This window comes from Panulirus ornatus, chromosome 5 (assembly GCF_036320965.1).
Source record: "Panulirus ornatus isolate Po-2019 chromosome 5, ASM3632096v1, whole genome shotgun sequence".
NCBI classification, from domain to species: Eukaryota; Metazoa; Arthropoda; class Malacostraca; order Decapoda; family Palinuridae; genus Panulirus; species Panulirus ornatus.
In genome coordinates this window covers 5,609,100-5,624,538 of record NC_092228.1, presented here as the reverse complement: position 1 = coordinate 5,624,538, position 15,439 = coordinate 5,609,100, and the positions used below count along the sequence as shown (strand labels likewise).

The 15,439-nt window shown below is 49.1% G+C and overlaps 2 protein-coding genes across 11 annotated transcripts in view; one reads left to right on the top strand and one right to left on the bottom strand.

Annotated features, from left to right (window-relative positions):
* The window catches only part of Eip74EF (Ecdysone-induced protein E74), a 630,411-nt gene that overhangs the window by 272,280 nt on the left and 342,692 nt on the right, over positions 1–15,439 (bottom strand). The window lies entirely within an intron of this gene.
* Positions 1–15,439, top strand: part of Lsm11 (U6 snRNA-associated Sm-like protein LSm11) — a 43,394-nt gene that overhangs the window by 15,259 nt on the left and 12,696 nt on the right. The window contains exon 4 of the mRNA XM_071660257.1: positions 7,524–7,662. Within this exon, the coding sequence (XP_071516358.1) occupies positions 7,524–7,662 (139 nt within the window). The remainder of the gene's footprint in view (positions 1–7,523; positions 7,663–15,439) is intronic.

Genomic DNA, 15,439 nt, shown 5'->3' with positions numbered 1-15,439 from the left:
ATAGGGAGGCCGTATGAAGGGTTCGACGGTGGAGGGAGGCCTTAGGAAGGGTTCGACAGTCACAGGAGGACGTAGGAAGGGCGTGGCAGGAGAAGGAGCATGTGGGAAGGGTCAGAGAGTTCGTAATAAAGCGTGGGGTAGGACATGATGGAGAGTTGTGCAGAACTCAAGGTTCCGCGAGAGCGTGCGAAGAGGGAAAGTAATGCGCCCGTTGCGACAAGGCCTGCGGCAGCTGACAAGACACGGGAAGCTATGGAAAGGGAGGTGGGATGGCGACTTCTGATCTGAAGGGTATCAGGTCGGTCGTATCGAGAGGAGGGATGCTGTATGGGGAGAATGAGGGCCTCTGAAAGGTGCCAGGTCAGGCGTGTCAAGGGAAAAGATGCTTCATGAATTTGTCAGGGGAAAGGGAGATCTTGACACCTGTTCCAAGAGGGAGGGAGGGAGATGGTTGTAAGGGAGCTGAGGTTGTAGGGGATTGGTGGTGGTGAGGGAGGGTAGTGCAGCGGATGTTGCGTGCGTGCCTGCACGGGGCAGGAGGGCGTCGGGGTGAGTGGGTGGGTGGCAGCAGGAGCGGGCGGGCGGCCGCCTGCGAAGTGGGTCACTGGGTAAAGGTCAGAACCCGGGCTGCCACCCAGTGTCATGGTCCTCACTCTTACCCCCCTCCTGCACTCTACCTCCCTCAACCCCATCCTCCTCCTCCTTGACTCTCTGCCCTCCCTTTACCTCCTTCCTTCCACAACCTGACCCTGTTCCCTGCCACAACCTCCTGCCCCTTCCTCCCACTCAACTCCATCCTCCTCCTCCCTGCCACAGCCTCCTGCCCCCTCATTCTCCTACCCTGGATCAAATAAGTCCCCGTTGCCATGGTGCATGTATCACGTGCATACAACCCCTCACTCCACCACCCGCACACCTTACACCCAAAGTCCCGGCCTGAACGCATGTCTTCACACTGAAAAAAGGCAGTTTTGAACATCTCGAGACAGCTATCATCGCCATATATATATATTTTTGATAATTCTCCGAGTCGTGTACTCACCGTCTGGCATCACATCACTACCATTAAGAAGAAAATGATGTTTCCAAGGATATGAATATCTGGCCCTATCCCCAAGTCTCCTTCCTCGCCCCCACGGCCACTCTGAGGCAGACTCATGCATTAATACGTCTCCCATCAATTATTCCACCAACAATGCGAATGTTCCCAGAGATGTTGGCAGGTGTGATTGGCAGTTAAGTGAGCCAGTTCTGTATTTTATTGATGGGGTAAGTATCGCCACGAGGACGAGTACAACTCTGGGGAATTACCACATCGAAGTGCCTTCGTGTGTGACGGCCAAAATCCGAGGATCGAAATGCAACACTGAAATCTCATTTGCAAACAAGCGTTACGGACCTACACTTTTAGTGATTCTCTCTCTCTCTCTCTCTCTCTCTCTCTCTCTCTCTCTCTCTCTCTCTCTCTCTCGAAACAAGCTTGGGCACGATTTGATTGGGCCAGGTCCGGATTTCCAGGCCCGAATCTAACCCAAGAAAATGAACCTGCCTCGAGATGGATTGATCGGGTCAATCCCGCAGTGGTACCGGGATCATAATGATGGCACGGTAGAGCAGCCTGCTGTGCAAATGCATGTGGACGGGTGCAGGTGTACACCCGCGCTCTCAAACTGACGGGATTATCTGATGACCAAATATGTCACGGTGCTGCTTCAACGGTTCGGTGGTCGATAATAATACTAATAATAATAATTATTATTATAAAGCGTGCAGTAAAATACAATTAGGAAATTCAGTCAACAACGTAATGCGGTTATATATTCGCTTCCCATAAAATATATATTCAATAACTATGGTCCGGGTAGAATAATGAACAGATTTTTTTCCCCTCTGCTTTGAAAATAAAGAATTGAACTACCTAAAAAAACTGATAAGACATTTTTTCCAAATTTTTCTAGCATGTCGAAGAAGATTGAATTTCTTCTGACTTATAGATTTCTAGATCTCTAAAAATCACCTGAATAAATAAACATGGGTTAAAAAATCTATTACTGTGAGCAGAAGACTTTAAAGATTGAGGTATAGTAACCTTTAAGTGATTAGATATCTGTTGCCCGTGTCCTGTTGGTGTATTTCAGTACTTTGTCTGTGAGTGGAGGAATTCTGCATCGTGTCGTCCACTGACTGGCTGCAAGATCCGAGTGGGCGGGGCAACGGGGAACGGACCAGTGTTTTAACCTGTCATTTCGGCCAATAGGCCATTGGCTGATGTGGTCGTGCTGGGTCTTGATTTGCAGCTAAGGGCGCGTGGGTGTTCTGGACGCTGATTCGCTGTTCCGGGAGAGTGGGCGTACTAGGCGCTTATTTGCTGTTTCGGGCGTGGGCGTGCTTGCGCCTTGATCTGCTACTGTGGGCGTGCAAGCGGCCGGGAGAGGCTGGGCAGGTGGGTGAGGTGTTGGGGATGACAAAAGTGATGCGTACTACAACGCTTATTAATACGACATTAATTTTTCTAATCATCTACGCGTGAAGTTTTACTGAGCGAACAAAGTATGACAGTTCGACCCTCTGCATTGCAACAGCATGACACCCTAAGTATGACAGTATTATCCTTGCCCCTTTTCAACCCAACCTTTAAGGGTCAGGTCAAAGGCTGGGTCATCAAAACCATAATGGTCGTGCCGAAAGGGTCGTCCCGTCGTGCTTAAGGGGTTTAACGACCATTAAAGAGTCGTCAGCTGCTTCAGACAGCATACAATGTGGTCATTCGCTACATCCATTGTTATCCTTATTGGGAGGATATGTCACTAGTGTGGAACACGAGAACGAACGAGTTCCGGCAGTTTACCGCTCACATGTTATTGTCATAAATTCCGGGAAGTGAGGAACCCCCGTATGATCAGCAGTTAGCTAAGGCTGTTATATATATATATATATATATATATATATATATATATATATATATATATATATATATATATATCAGGACTCTGCCTGCATGAAGTTACGCCACAAGTGAAGAGTCACCTCTGGCTCGGCTGTATCACTAGGTACACTTTCGTCAGGGAAAACCTCAGTGCAAAGGCGTCCACATTTTCCTACTGCTGGAAGCAGCGCACCCTTAGGTCTCTGGAAAGATGTCTTGGGCTAACAACGGAAACATTCTCACAGAAAGGAGTCCTGGGGTAATTATATGCCCATCCATGTACTAAATGCCTGGCGGGAAGCGAGAACAAATGTTCACATGGACAGGTACTACTGGAGCGAGGGCGAACACGTCGGGCGGGTAGGGGTGGGTGTCAGGCGTGGAGTGTGTTGTGATTGGACTGTGGCTCTCATCCTGTGGTTCTGGGGTGCTTCTTGCGTTACTGGGGTTGCTATGGCTGTTGTGGTAGTACTGGGGTGCTGTGGAAGGCTACGAGTTTGCTGTTCTGTAAATACAAACGTATGGCTGTGTATGCTGTGCGTTCTCTTTTTTTTTTTTTTTTTGTCCAGGGAGCTTTGATGTCACTCGTGTATTGGCTGTGGCCTTATGGATTTCTCTTTTTTTGTCGTGTATTTGTTGGATTTATTGTATGGTAGGACGATATATGCAATTGGGCGGCCCCGTGGCAAAGACGTATACACTCATGTTTATGAACAGAAAATAAACATGCATCCAAAGAACATTCTCTCTCTCCTCTCTCTCTCTCTCTCTCTCTCTCTCTCTCTCTCTCTCTCTCTCTCTCTCTCTCTTCTCTAATGACGTCGTTAACACTAAGAAACAGTCCAGGAGGACAAGAGAGCGCCAAACTGGACGTTGGTCAAGTGTAGTGTGTGGGGTTGAGGGCCGTGAGCAATCATTCCTTCGGCAAGAAGAGTTGGGGACTCATGGGAACACGCTAAGCCAGGAGCAAGCAAATGCGACTTCCGCTAGATATTATCACAAATATGTAGAGGGTTGTATAATGATATCAATAATCCCAGTAAAAATAATAACGGATACAATACCAAAGTTATCTGTATGGTATATATCGCTCCCCATCTTCTATAGCTTATGTCTGTATCTCCAGATTCACCTTCTTAATGTTTTTCTCTTCATCGTCTTACCATTTCTGCCCTTCGAATTCCCATCCATCCATCTCTTTCTCTCTCTCCCTCCCGTGCCCTCTACCTCCTGTCTCTAACGTTATCTTCTCGCGTCTCATCATACCTCCAGCACGTCAGTCCCTTCATCACCACTTACTGTTCCGGATCTCCGTCACCGTGTGAGTGTGTGACCCACCCTGCTTTTTATTATTCTCCGCCTCAGGACACGTCATCGGCAGTGTTGATGTGAGCCTGAAACTTATTGTCATCAGTCTCTGGTGGACGGTGCGGCGCCTTAAGCACGGCGGTATGATGGCCTGACTTCTCACCTAAGCCTTACGGGGCCAGGTTAAAGTCCAGGCCATCAGACCCATGGGATCGCAACTTCCAAGGGTAGTGCCACCGAGATAAAAGGGATTAAAGCCACGTAAAAGTGTTTTTTGGTGAAAAGAGAAGAGGTGGTGAAAACCTTGCAGAGGATGAAATCCGGCAAGGCAGCTGGATTGGATGGCACTGCAGTTAAATTTACTAAGAAACTCCCTCTTCACCTACCTATAGCAAAGCTGTACTTAAATTTACACAAGGGAGAGCACGAAACAACCCCTGACCTCGGCAATAAGATAAGCCGGTTTAACTTCAGTTCTCTCCCCCCTCCCCCCAACTCCACCGAGAGAGAGGCATTCTTACTGCCCGAGCCCGGTTTTCTTTAAGGAGCTTAAACTCAATAACTCTACCTCTGCCTCCAGCCGTTCCTGCGGTCATGGGGGGAATCGGCAGCATCCGAGATCAGGCGGGAGATAAGGCACCACACCCGGAAGTCCTCCCTACGCCATCCCCCCCCCCCCCACAACACGTTTGTTTACGTCGACGGTAACTATGGCAACCGTAATGGCAAGTCTCACATCCTGCCGGCCTGAGCTGTACTGGTTGGTTCCCTCCAGTGGCTGGTTGGCTGTACCAATGGCTGGCTGCCCCACTGACTGACAGGCAGGGTGCTCCAGTGGTTGACTGGCTGCTCCACTGTCTGACTGACTGGCTACTCCTCAAGCTGGCTGCCCCACTGGCTGACTGGCTGGCTGCTTCACTGGCTATTCCACTGGCTGGCTGAGTGCTCCCGCGGCTAGCGGGTTGACTACTCTACCAACTGGAATGGCCGATCCAGTGGTTCTCTGGCTGATCCAATGGCCGATTTGCTGGCTGCCTTAGAAGCTGCTTTTTACAGTACCATTGGCTGACTGATTGCTCAGATAGATGGCTGGCTGGCCGCTTGACTCAGTGGCGGGCTGGCTGGCTGGCCGGGTGATTCAGTGGCTGGCTGGCTGGATGGATGATTCAGTGGCTGGCTGGCTGGCTGGATGATTCAGTGGCTGGCTGGATGATTCAGTGGCTTGCTGGCTGGATGATTCAGTAGCTGGCAGGATAATTCAGTGGCTGGCTGGCTGGCTGGATGATTCAGTAGCTGGCTGGATGATTCAGTGGCTGGTTGGATGATTCAGTGGCTAGCTGGCTGGCTGGATGGATGATTCAGTGGCTGGCTGGCTCAATGTCGGAGAAATCGTGTGGGCTGGGAGGGCGGCAGAGCAAGGCTGAGGTCAGCTGACTGGGGGGAGGGAGGGGATGGGGGGGGGAGATGGAGGCTTTAAAGGTTTAATAAGATGGTGATACAAATTTGTGTCTGGTGGAGGATGAGTGTGTTTTGTTTGGTGGTGTTGGTGGTGGTAGAGGTAGTGGTGGTGCTGTGGTATGCGGTGGTGTGTGTGTGTGTGTGTGTGTGTGTGTGTGTTTGGGGGGAGGGAGGATGAGGGCAGTGGTTAGTACGGTTGTTGGTTATAGCCAGCACTCGCGGTCGTTGTGATTCATGGTGTCGTGTCGGGTAATGAGCGTGGTAAAATATGCCACCTCCCATCGAGGTAATGCCACTCTCTGTACAGAGATACGCAACAGAAGGTATACAACCAGGACTTCAACCTTGACCCTTGCCGACGCGACATTAATTGGGGTTCGTTTTACTCGGATTTTCGTGAGTTACGAAAGCTGTCACAAAAAGAAAATCGTGGGTTTTTACTCAAACTGTTTAATGGCACGAAGGTAGAAAGGTTAGTGATTTTTACCAATGTGGGCTGGTTGACCCCTAAACCATAACGGCAAGACCCTTGGCCTTTGACCTGACTCTTTAGGGTCAGGTCAAAGGCCATAATATACAAGCCATCCTATATAGGGATCTTGCCTTTGTGTTCGAGGGTCGTAAGACCGCGGTCGAGGGGTAGGCTGTGTAGCCAGGTCATGACCAGACCTGACCTGTGAGAAGAGGTAAAGACGAGTGAGGAAATTATTTGAGTCACCTGCGGATTATTTCGGAGGCGTGACTGAAGACCTTTACAGGCGTCGTCGAGCCTATCAAGGTCATGGTGTAACGACAGGTGTAAGTAGGTTACGCCACACGTAACATAACAGATGTTGGCAAGCAATCTCAAAATATATATCTATATATATCCCAGGCACAGGTGTTTCAGTATGAGCAGGTGTCAAACGCTCCGCTTGCACTAACACTTATTATTCGTCCTGCTCGTAAATTTCACCTCGTTTTTACGCGAGTGTCTCTGGATTTTTCCTAGGATCCCCCCCCCCCCACTCCCACCTTCTCAATCCGGATCGCTCTTGCCCCACCCCTCCCATGTTGTGTCCGTCACTGGTGTTGGCCAAGGGGCAGTCTTGCCCGGTAACTAACTAGTCTTTACTACCCATACCTAGCTGGCCTTGATGGCCAGCTCTCTGAGGTCTTGACACACTGCTGTCTGTCTCTTCCGCTTCTCCACTTCCTCCAGGCAATCCTTGTCTCTTCCTTCTCTCTCTCTCTCTCTCTCTCTCTCTCTCTCTCTCTCTCTCTCTCTCTCTCTCTCTCTCTCTCTCTCTCCTTACCTTTCATACTCCATATTTCCTTGTCCTTCCACATTACACAGGAGCCCTGTTCCCCACCACTTCAATAAGACCCTCCCTGCCACTCCTCCTTCCTACTAGCAGTCCCTCATTCTCCTCCATACAAGCAGTCCCTCACCCTTCTTCCTACTAGCAGTCCCTCATCCTTCTTCTTACTAGCAGTCCCTCATCCTCCCTCCTACTAGCATTCCCTCATCCTCCTTCCTACTAGCAGTCTTTCATCTTCCTTCCTATCCCATCCTGAAACCCGAATTCTAGGGTACCATAGGAAATCCCTCGCCACATGATTCATAGAGGTCTTATCTACTGACGCCTTTAGTTATACGAAGGTCAGACTCACAGTCTTCGAATCTAAAGTCTGACAGGAGAAATTTCCCCTCTTCTGCTTTTTTCCTAATTGCAACTTGAGTCTTTGTTTTCGTCTTCATAATCTTTTTCTATCCTTTCTTGCCTTCAGTCTCCATCCTATGGTGAACCCCACCGTAAGTAAGACGCCACCTTTTTGCCTCCTGCCGCAGGTGTACACGAGAAACCACAGCGAAGTGCGGGGCCTCCTGACGGGCTTCGTGGTGGCCTTTGACAAGCACTGGAATCTGGCGCTCAGGGATGTCGACGAAATCTTCCAGAAGAGGCTCAAGTGCAAGACTCCAGCACTAGGTATGTCCAGATGGTACAAGAGTAAGGTCTGGTCTGTGAGGGGAAAGTTAAGGGCCCTGGTGATGTGGTGAGAGCTCTAAGGGGGAGCTCAGGGTACCGGAGAGGTGTGATAAATATGCGCTCCGAGGTTTTCTGGCATTTAAGAAACTCTGGGAAAGAGAAACACAGGCTTGAGGTAAGGGACGGACGATGTTCGAAGAGAATCCTGGCTTTTGCGACTAGGGCTCTGGTAGACGGCCCAGGAGTAAGGAGTGGCCGTGTGGATCCAGACACGCCACTATCCAACTCACCGTCGGGTGTGATCGAGTAATCACCGCAGTTACTACCGAAGACGCGTTGACGCGTCACTCGCACGAAACGACACGCTGTGGTGAACACGGGCAGGAGAGCGCACGGCGGCGCCCGTATCTAGGGTGAATGTGAATGTGTGGATAAGGTGTGACTACTCTGGTGATCCCGTGGGTTAGAAGGTTATGCTGCGCTCATGAATGCGTGTGTATATGGAGCGTGGATGTGTGCGGCTGTGGCCTGGACGAGCGTGGCATGCAGGAGGAGCCAGAGGTCGCCACCATCACCACGGTAACGGTGGCCACCGCCACGGCTTGCTGCTGCTGCTGCAGGGGTACATGTGACGCCCACACCTGACCGACGCCGGAGCACGAGGGACACCAGCTGACCAAAGGGATGGGAGAGAGAGAGAGAGAGAGAGAGAGAGAGAGAGAGAGAGAGAGAGAGAGAGAGAGAGAGAGAGAGAGAGAGAGACGAGAACACAGGCAACAACGGGAAATAACATGTCACCCGCTGAAAGGATTTTACGGAAACGCAGCAGAGGGGACGTGGATGATAATGAGGAGGGACTGCCGGCAGCTGCGGCACACAGCAGCAAGATTCTGAGGAAGAGCAGCGGCAGGTGCGACTCCGCTCGATGGGCGGAAGAGCAGGTGTGTGTGTGCCGGAGGGAGGGGGGATGGGGCACAATACGGAGACACCGAAGCACCTCGACCTAATGTGTATCGGTGCTCATGTTACCTACAGATGTCACGGGTACAGTGAAGGCAAGGCCTGTATTTTGAATTTTCTTGGTCTCTGCATCGCAACGGAGGTCTGGCATTTAACGGGTGTGCGATACTCGGGTTTAAAAGATTTTCTTTACTTTCACCCATTAACATTTTGAAGTCGATCTTTCACGCGGTATGAAAGACAGTCGCTTCCGACAAATCGCTATTCCAGTTGCCAACGACCACATGAACACACCTCTCGCCCCATGAAAAGAGGTCCCTCGAGGGTGCCTTGTGAAGCACAGAAAATGAGAATTAAATTACAAAACATTCGGGGGGGGAGGGAAAACTCCGGTAGTTTGGTGGACATTCCAGGCCACACGTTCGTCTCTCGCATACGGTGTCACGAGGCCATACGTATGTAACATTGGGTATAATATTAGGTCGTTAACAATTAAAGGTCATCATGTCAGAAAACAAGAGAACATGCAATATACCATTTCCTCCCCTAGCATTTGTTTGATTCTTACAATTACTATATAATTATTATTATTATTATTATTATTATTATTATTATTATTATTATTATTATCATTATTATTATTAGTAGTAGTAGTATTAGTAGTATTAGTATTAGTAGTATTAGTAGTACTAGTAGTAGTGTCATTACTACTAAAATCATTATAATGATTACTTAAATTTCGTGTCATATTACCAATTTCTAACATTTAATTAACACACAAAAACACCGCAGATCCTTGGTAAATATTATTTTCACGCTTAAAAAGCGGGGAAAAAATATTAATTAAAGTCGACTCAAGAGAGGCGCTGTCAAAGGCCGCTCTTTTTTTTTTTTTAAGCTTTGGTGCGAGTCTCTGAGGGAAGGAATCCCAGTGGATATGTATACAGACGAATTACTGGGACGAAGATGATGAAAACGTCACCACACCAGTTGCCTCAAGCCAATCGTAAACTAGGTCAAGGTCAAGTGCAATGCCATTCCCTCTTTTTCCCTCCTCAACATCATTTTTGCCTCTTTCTTGATCGCGTTACTCTCCCGGGTACTTCCCCAAGCCTTTCCCTTGTAAGTAATGAGGAAGTGGTGTACATAGCACGGGACTTACCTGGAAGTGACTGTGTCTTGCTTGCAAATCGGGATCTTGTGTGAAGACAGTGGTTGCTTGATTTACAAAAACAGGAAAATCTCTCATAGATTCTGCTATAATTAAGTTGGCGACATGTGTGTGTTGAAGGTAGTGCTGTCTGCATACCACAATAACTAACAACAATAAAAATGATGTAAAACAAGGCTGATATATTATGTTTGTTATGTGTGGTAGTCTTGTTTGTTTGTGTTTGTGTGGGGTAGGTGGATGAGATGGCACACGCACACACACACACACACACACACACACACACACACACACACACACACACACACAATCGAAAGATAAAATTCCGGTCTGAATACATAATAAATTGCTGTGGACAGGAGAGTGACAAGCAAAGACAAAGTTTGGATACCTAAACCCAATAGATCAGTACAGAAACAGCCTTGTCAGTTGAAGGTATGGGGGCGGTGCCAGTCCATATCGCTAGTTTAAGCTGTCAAAACTTTTAAAGTGAGTCAAAATATCACTGAAGACGCCGACACATTCAAAACCGCCCTCTCCAGTGCTGAAAGGTTTTGACACAGTAACCCCCCCTCCCTCAGTTCTCTGAGCTTACGAGGATAAAAGCGTAAATGATGTAAGCTTAAACCACAGTACACTCATCGAGGCTGTGAGCTAACACAACCGCCTTTGGTACGGTCAGCTCAAATCACAACATAGTCAGTGTTGCAAGTACGTGATATGACACCCCCTTGCTCCCTTCCAAGACTGTCGGGAGTACAAGACACAACCCCTGTGAGTCTAGCACACAACCCTTCCATCAGTGTTGTAAGTTCACGTCAACTCCATATAATTAGACTACATAAAAACTCGAGCCATACCAGTCAATTTACTAGTTAAGAAGATCAGCAATTAAGGAATGAACAATTCGGAGCACTGACCAATTACTGCAGTGGGTAATCTAACAAGAGATCACCTCTATATTTCTGCATTAATAACAGGCGATGAACAGCTCCACGACGATGTAAATTATAAGTTTTAATGAGCAAAACGTGCAAAGAAAAAAAATAATTTTCAAAAGAATTTACGAATGAAGTAAATGCCCTCGAAGACGATGTTGGTAGAGTCATCATCATCTTCATCACATCACCAACTGGCTCGCGAATGGACGAACATGTGTCAGCTGCAGTGAGGTCTTGAAGAAAATATACAAATACACAAAATCTGACACTGTTACCTGATGAGCGAGCGAGTGAGTGAGCGAGACCACGACCCGCCGCAAGATGGACAAGGTAGCACAAAAAGTCTGCCCGACTCCATAAATGACTTGAAACATTTACGACTACAGAGGCATCACCATAAGTAAATTGGCAACGTCACCTCATTTTCGCTTACGGCAGCCGTCTTCCAAACGTCGTGGACCTCCACTGTAGCCATTCCGAACCACATGTTAATGTACTGTACGTTGTACATCAGTTACCACTACTTTAGACTTTAAGCATCCCTCCCTCACTAGATGCGGGGTACAGTAATAGACTATCGGAATATCTAAGAAATTACCCTGAATCTTCAAATTTCCACGACCAGTTGCAAAATTCTCCGGGTCCTCCCTGCCTCCAAAGAAAATTTAAAAACCCCGATTTTTTCCCCCATCTAATTTCTGAAAATTCCCTAACATTTTCTTTCCATTGTGAAACTGTTAAATTCCCTCTGAACGTCAGGGGGCCAGAAGAACCTCACCTATGGGTGCAGAAATAAAAAGAAGCAGCAGCAGGTGTACAAGAAGACTTATACGAGCAAGAAGTTACGTCAGCGGCAGTAACTACAGCTGCAGCGGGAATACAGCTGACAGCAGCAGCAGGAACCACCACCACCCACGGCTGCAGCAGGAACCCCCACCTGCCACAGCTGCACCAGGAACCACTACCAGCCACAGCTGCAGGAGGAACAGCTGCACCAGGAACCACTACCACCCACAGCTGCACCAGGAACCACCATCACCCACAGCTGCACCAGCAACCACTACCACCCACAGCTTCAGCAGGAACCACCATCACCCACAGCTGCACCAGGAACCACCACCACCCACAGCTGCACCAGGAACCACTACCACCCACAGCTTCAGCAGGAACCACCACCATTACCCAAAGCTGCAGCTGACGGCAGCAGCAAGACGCGGGTATGGAGTCCAACATCAGCAGCAACAACAGGAAAAGACAGTAGCCGAAGCAGCTCGATAACAGCAGCGGTCGTAAACAGCCGCACTATCGAACGCCAGGAACATCAGCAGCAGTAGCAACGGCGAGAGACGCCAGGAACAGTAGCAACGGCGACGGTAATGAGACGAGCGCCAGGAACGATCATACAAAACAGTGATCATTTTTGGAGTGTAGGGAGGGATAGAAGAGGAGGGGGGGGGGGTGACCACTATGAAAGTGATGAGGGAGGGTTGGAGGGAGAGAGGGAGGGAGGGAGGCGTGACCTCCACCTTGACGCGGGGAGCCACGCATGTGCAAATGTGGGTCAAGACCGCCGCCACCACCACCACCAACCCCCACCCACAACCCCACACCCCCACCCCAACCCCTCCCTCCACAGTGTCCTTTTGTCACAACTTTCTCCAACACTCTGCTGCGCCATGGAACACACACACACACACACACACACACACACACACACACACACACACACACACACACACACACACACACACACACACATACACACACACACACACACACACACATGCTGGACGTGCCTACTTTTCACCCTACATTTGCCCTTTCACTAGATGACTCTGTGCCCCTCTCATCAGTTCTTGACTTCATCCATACCGAGTGCAGACCACTCGCTCACTCTTCCTGCCCTTTCACCGTACCCCTTCACTCCAGAACTTTCTATCATGTCTCGAAAAATACCCCAAGGTGTTACATTCCGTTATCTTTTAGTGTTTCACTCTAAGCTCGTGTGAGTTAAAACTGGTTTTATCTTCTGTTGCATCAGAAGTTATGTGACATAGGATCTAAATGTAGTCAAAAATTATTCATCTTGAGATCCTAATTTCAGTCACAAACGTGTCATGCGATGCATATTCTGTAATGACAGATGTGAGGCAAACGCTGGCAAATTTACAGATGTTATACAAGACTGTAAACCACCAGCTTGGAAGCACGTAGACTCGGTGTGTGTGTGTGTGTGTGTGTGTGTGTGTGTGTGTGTGTGTGTGTGTGTGTGACGCCTCCTGCTTTTACTGGCCCTTTGGCAGTCGATGCACATTAGCTCCAGGAACACTCATGCAAATAGTCATTCAACATAAGCAGTAAAAAAAAAAAAGACGTTGGAGATCGAGTCTTTAACACCATATTCCACATTATTTCCTCTCGATCACCCCACCCCAACTCCAGAAGCAGCCTCCTCCTCATACAAGACCCCTCCAGCATCCTTCACCCTCCTAGACCGACAATTACGGGAAGAGAAATAATCACAGTTTTACCTGGAGACACCTGCGTCATTATCGTCCACGTGTTCACAGGTGTGTGTGTGTGTGTGTGTGTGTGTGTGGTTAATACACACCCACCGACCCGTGTGTCCAGACGTCGTGGTTAAACGTGATCACCGCACGACCCTTTGCTTGCCGCTCACAGCTCTTTAGCACCATGGTTACGACCCTTAGATGTGATGGCCTTGCCTCTGAACTGCCCCCATTTAGGATAGGAGCCAGGACCCTTAGATGTGATGGCCTGGCCTTTAAGCTGCCCCCATTAAGGATAGGAGCCAGGACCCTTAGATGTGATGACCTGGCCTTTAAGCTGTCCCCATTAAGGATAGGAGCCAGGACCCTTAGATGTAATGACCTGGCCTTTGAACTGTCCCCATTAAGGATAGGAGCCAGGACGTCATATCCAGTGCAGCTGTGCAGCGCGGCTCACGAACAGGACCGTCTTGCCAAGGAGGGGGGAGGGGTGTTGTTGAGAGCCCCATCAACGCCCGCTTGTGTTGGCTGCACTGCAAACACAGACCCCGCCAAAAGCCAGTGTTGGCTATACTGCAGCGTGTGTGATCGCATACAGTAAAAGGAAACGTACACGAAACCGTGTGTCCGTCAGCGTGTACGTACAGTTAAGGACACGCACGCGTCAGGTGGGTCAGAGTGAGCCACGTTAGCGTGTACAGGAAACACTGGAGGCTTCAGGGGGGAGCAAGTAGGTCAAGGCGTACCCCCCTCTGCCACCCCCTATGAGATTACGGCGTTGCTAGGGAGGGATAATCGCCCGGCTGGCGGAAAGGGGGAGGGGGATGGGTTAGGATAAAGGGGGGATGGTAAGGTGCATGGGGAGGGGGGAGGGAGGGGATTAAATCCCATGAGACTGGTGATGGGTTAACTAGATGTTGCACGGGGAAGTTTAAGGTTAATTAAGCAGTTAACTAAGGGGGAGGGTTGTGCGATTAGGGGGAAATTTTTAATTATTAATGGGGTTAAGAAAAGGGGGGAAGTTTAAGACGGTTAAAGGGTTAATAACTAGGGTATGATGAGGGGAAAGTTTTGGATGTAAGGGGTTAATAACAAGTGTGTGATGAGGGGAAGGTCAGGGAGATTAAAGACTTGACTGGGGGGAGGGAATGGGAGGGATGACTCAAGGGTTATGGGTGTGGGGGGGGGGGGAGGATGAGGGAGTAGCAGAGAAAAATGAACACAATTTCCCCATCATCCCAGAACTGCGTCACAATATACGTTAATTCACGCACCGAAAATACGCATTAAATATTAATGAAGGCCAACTTGGGCGATATATATTTTTTTTCTTTCACAGCAGAAATACCGTGTTGTAGTCATTTTTTCTTTTCCGTACTTTCTAGATGACTTCAGGTTCATATAAGTTTCGTTACATATATTTCACAATCTTAAAATTGCTGTAAATGTTTCATGGATTTTTTTTTTAAGTTGTGGTCCAGATTTTGCGTTCGAGACTTGTACTGAACCACATCACGACGGGTTGGTGCGACCCCTTAGGCAAACCTTTGATGGCCTCTGACCTGACCCTTCCCCACCACCATTACTGCTGCCACCATCGCATCAGCTCATGTGGTGGACAGGTCGTACTAACCACCCATTCCCACCTCTTGGCTTGTGGTTCTCCGGGTGGCGTTGAGATATTGAGTGTAAACGCAGCACTGACCCGCTGGCCTGGCCGCTCTGGCCATCCTAGAGTCGCACACTCAAGAGCTGGTCAAGCTTCAGTATGGCCTACCTGGCCACACTGGTTAGGGGGGGGGGGGGGTTGGGGTCAGACAGACCGGCTGCCACTATTCCATTTCCTCAATTCTAATTTCCTCGAACCCACCGACCCTCTCTCCACCCCCCTTCCTTCCTTCCCCACCTACCCACCCTCCCACAGCCCCCGAGCCATGATTGCAACCAGTTACGGGTATCGGTGGCCACACACACACACCTATGTCCCCTCATCTCATCTCTTCCCAGCCCCCCACTCTCTCACCCCCAATTTACTCCCTTTTTCCTCCTCTTCGGTATTCTACCACCTCCTCCCCATAGCCTTCCTACCCTTTTTCCCCATTCAGTATATGAACACGTCCTGCACTCTCTATTACCCTTTAGAAGTCTTCCTCTCTCCCCATGCAGTGGGCTGGGGAGGGCTAAACTGCGGGACG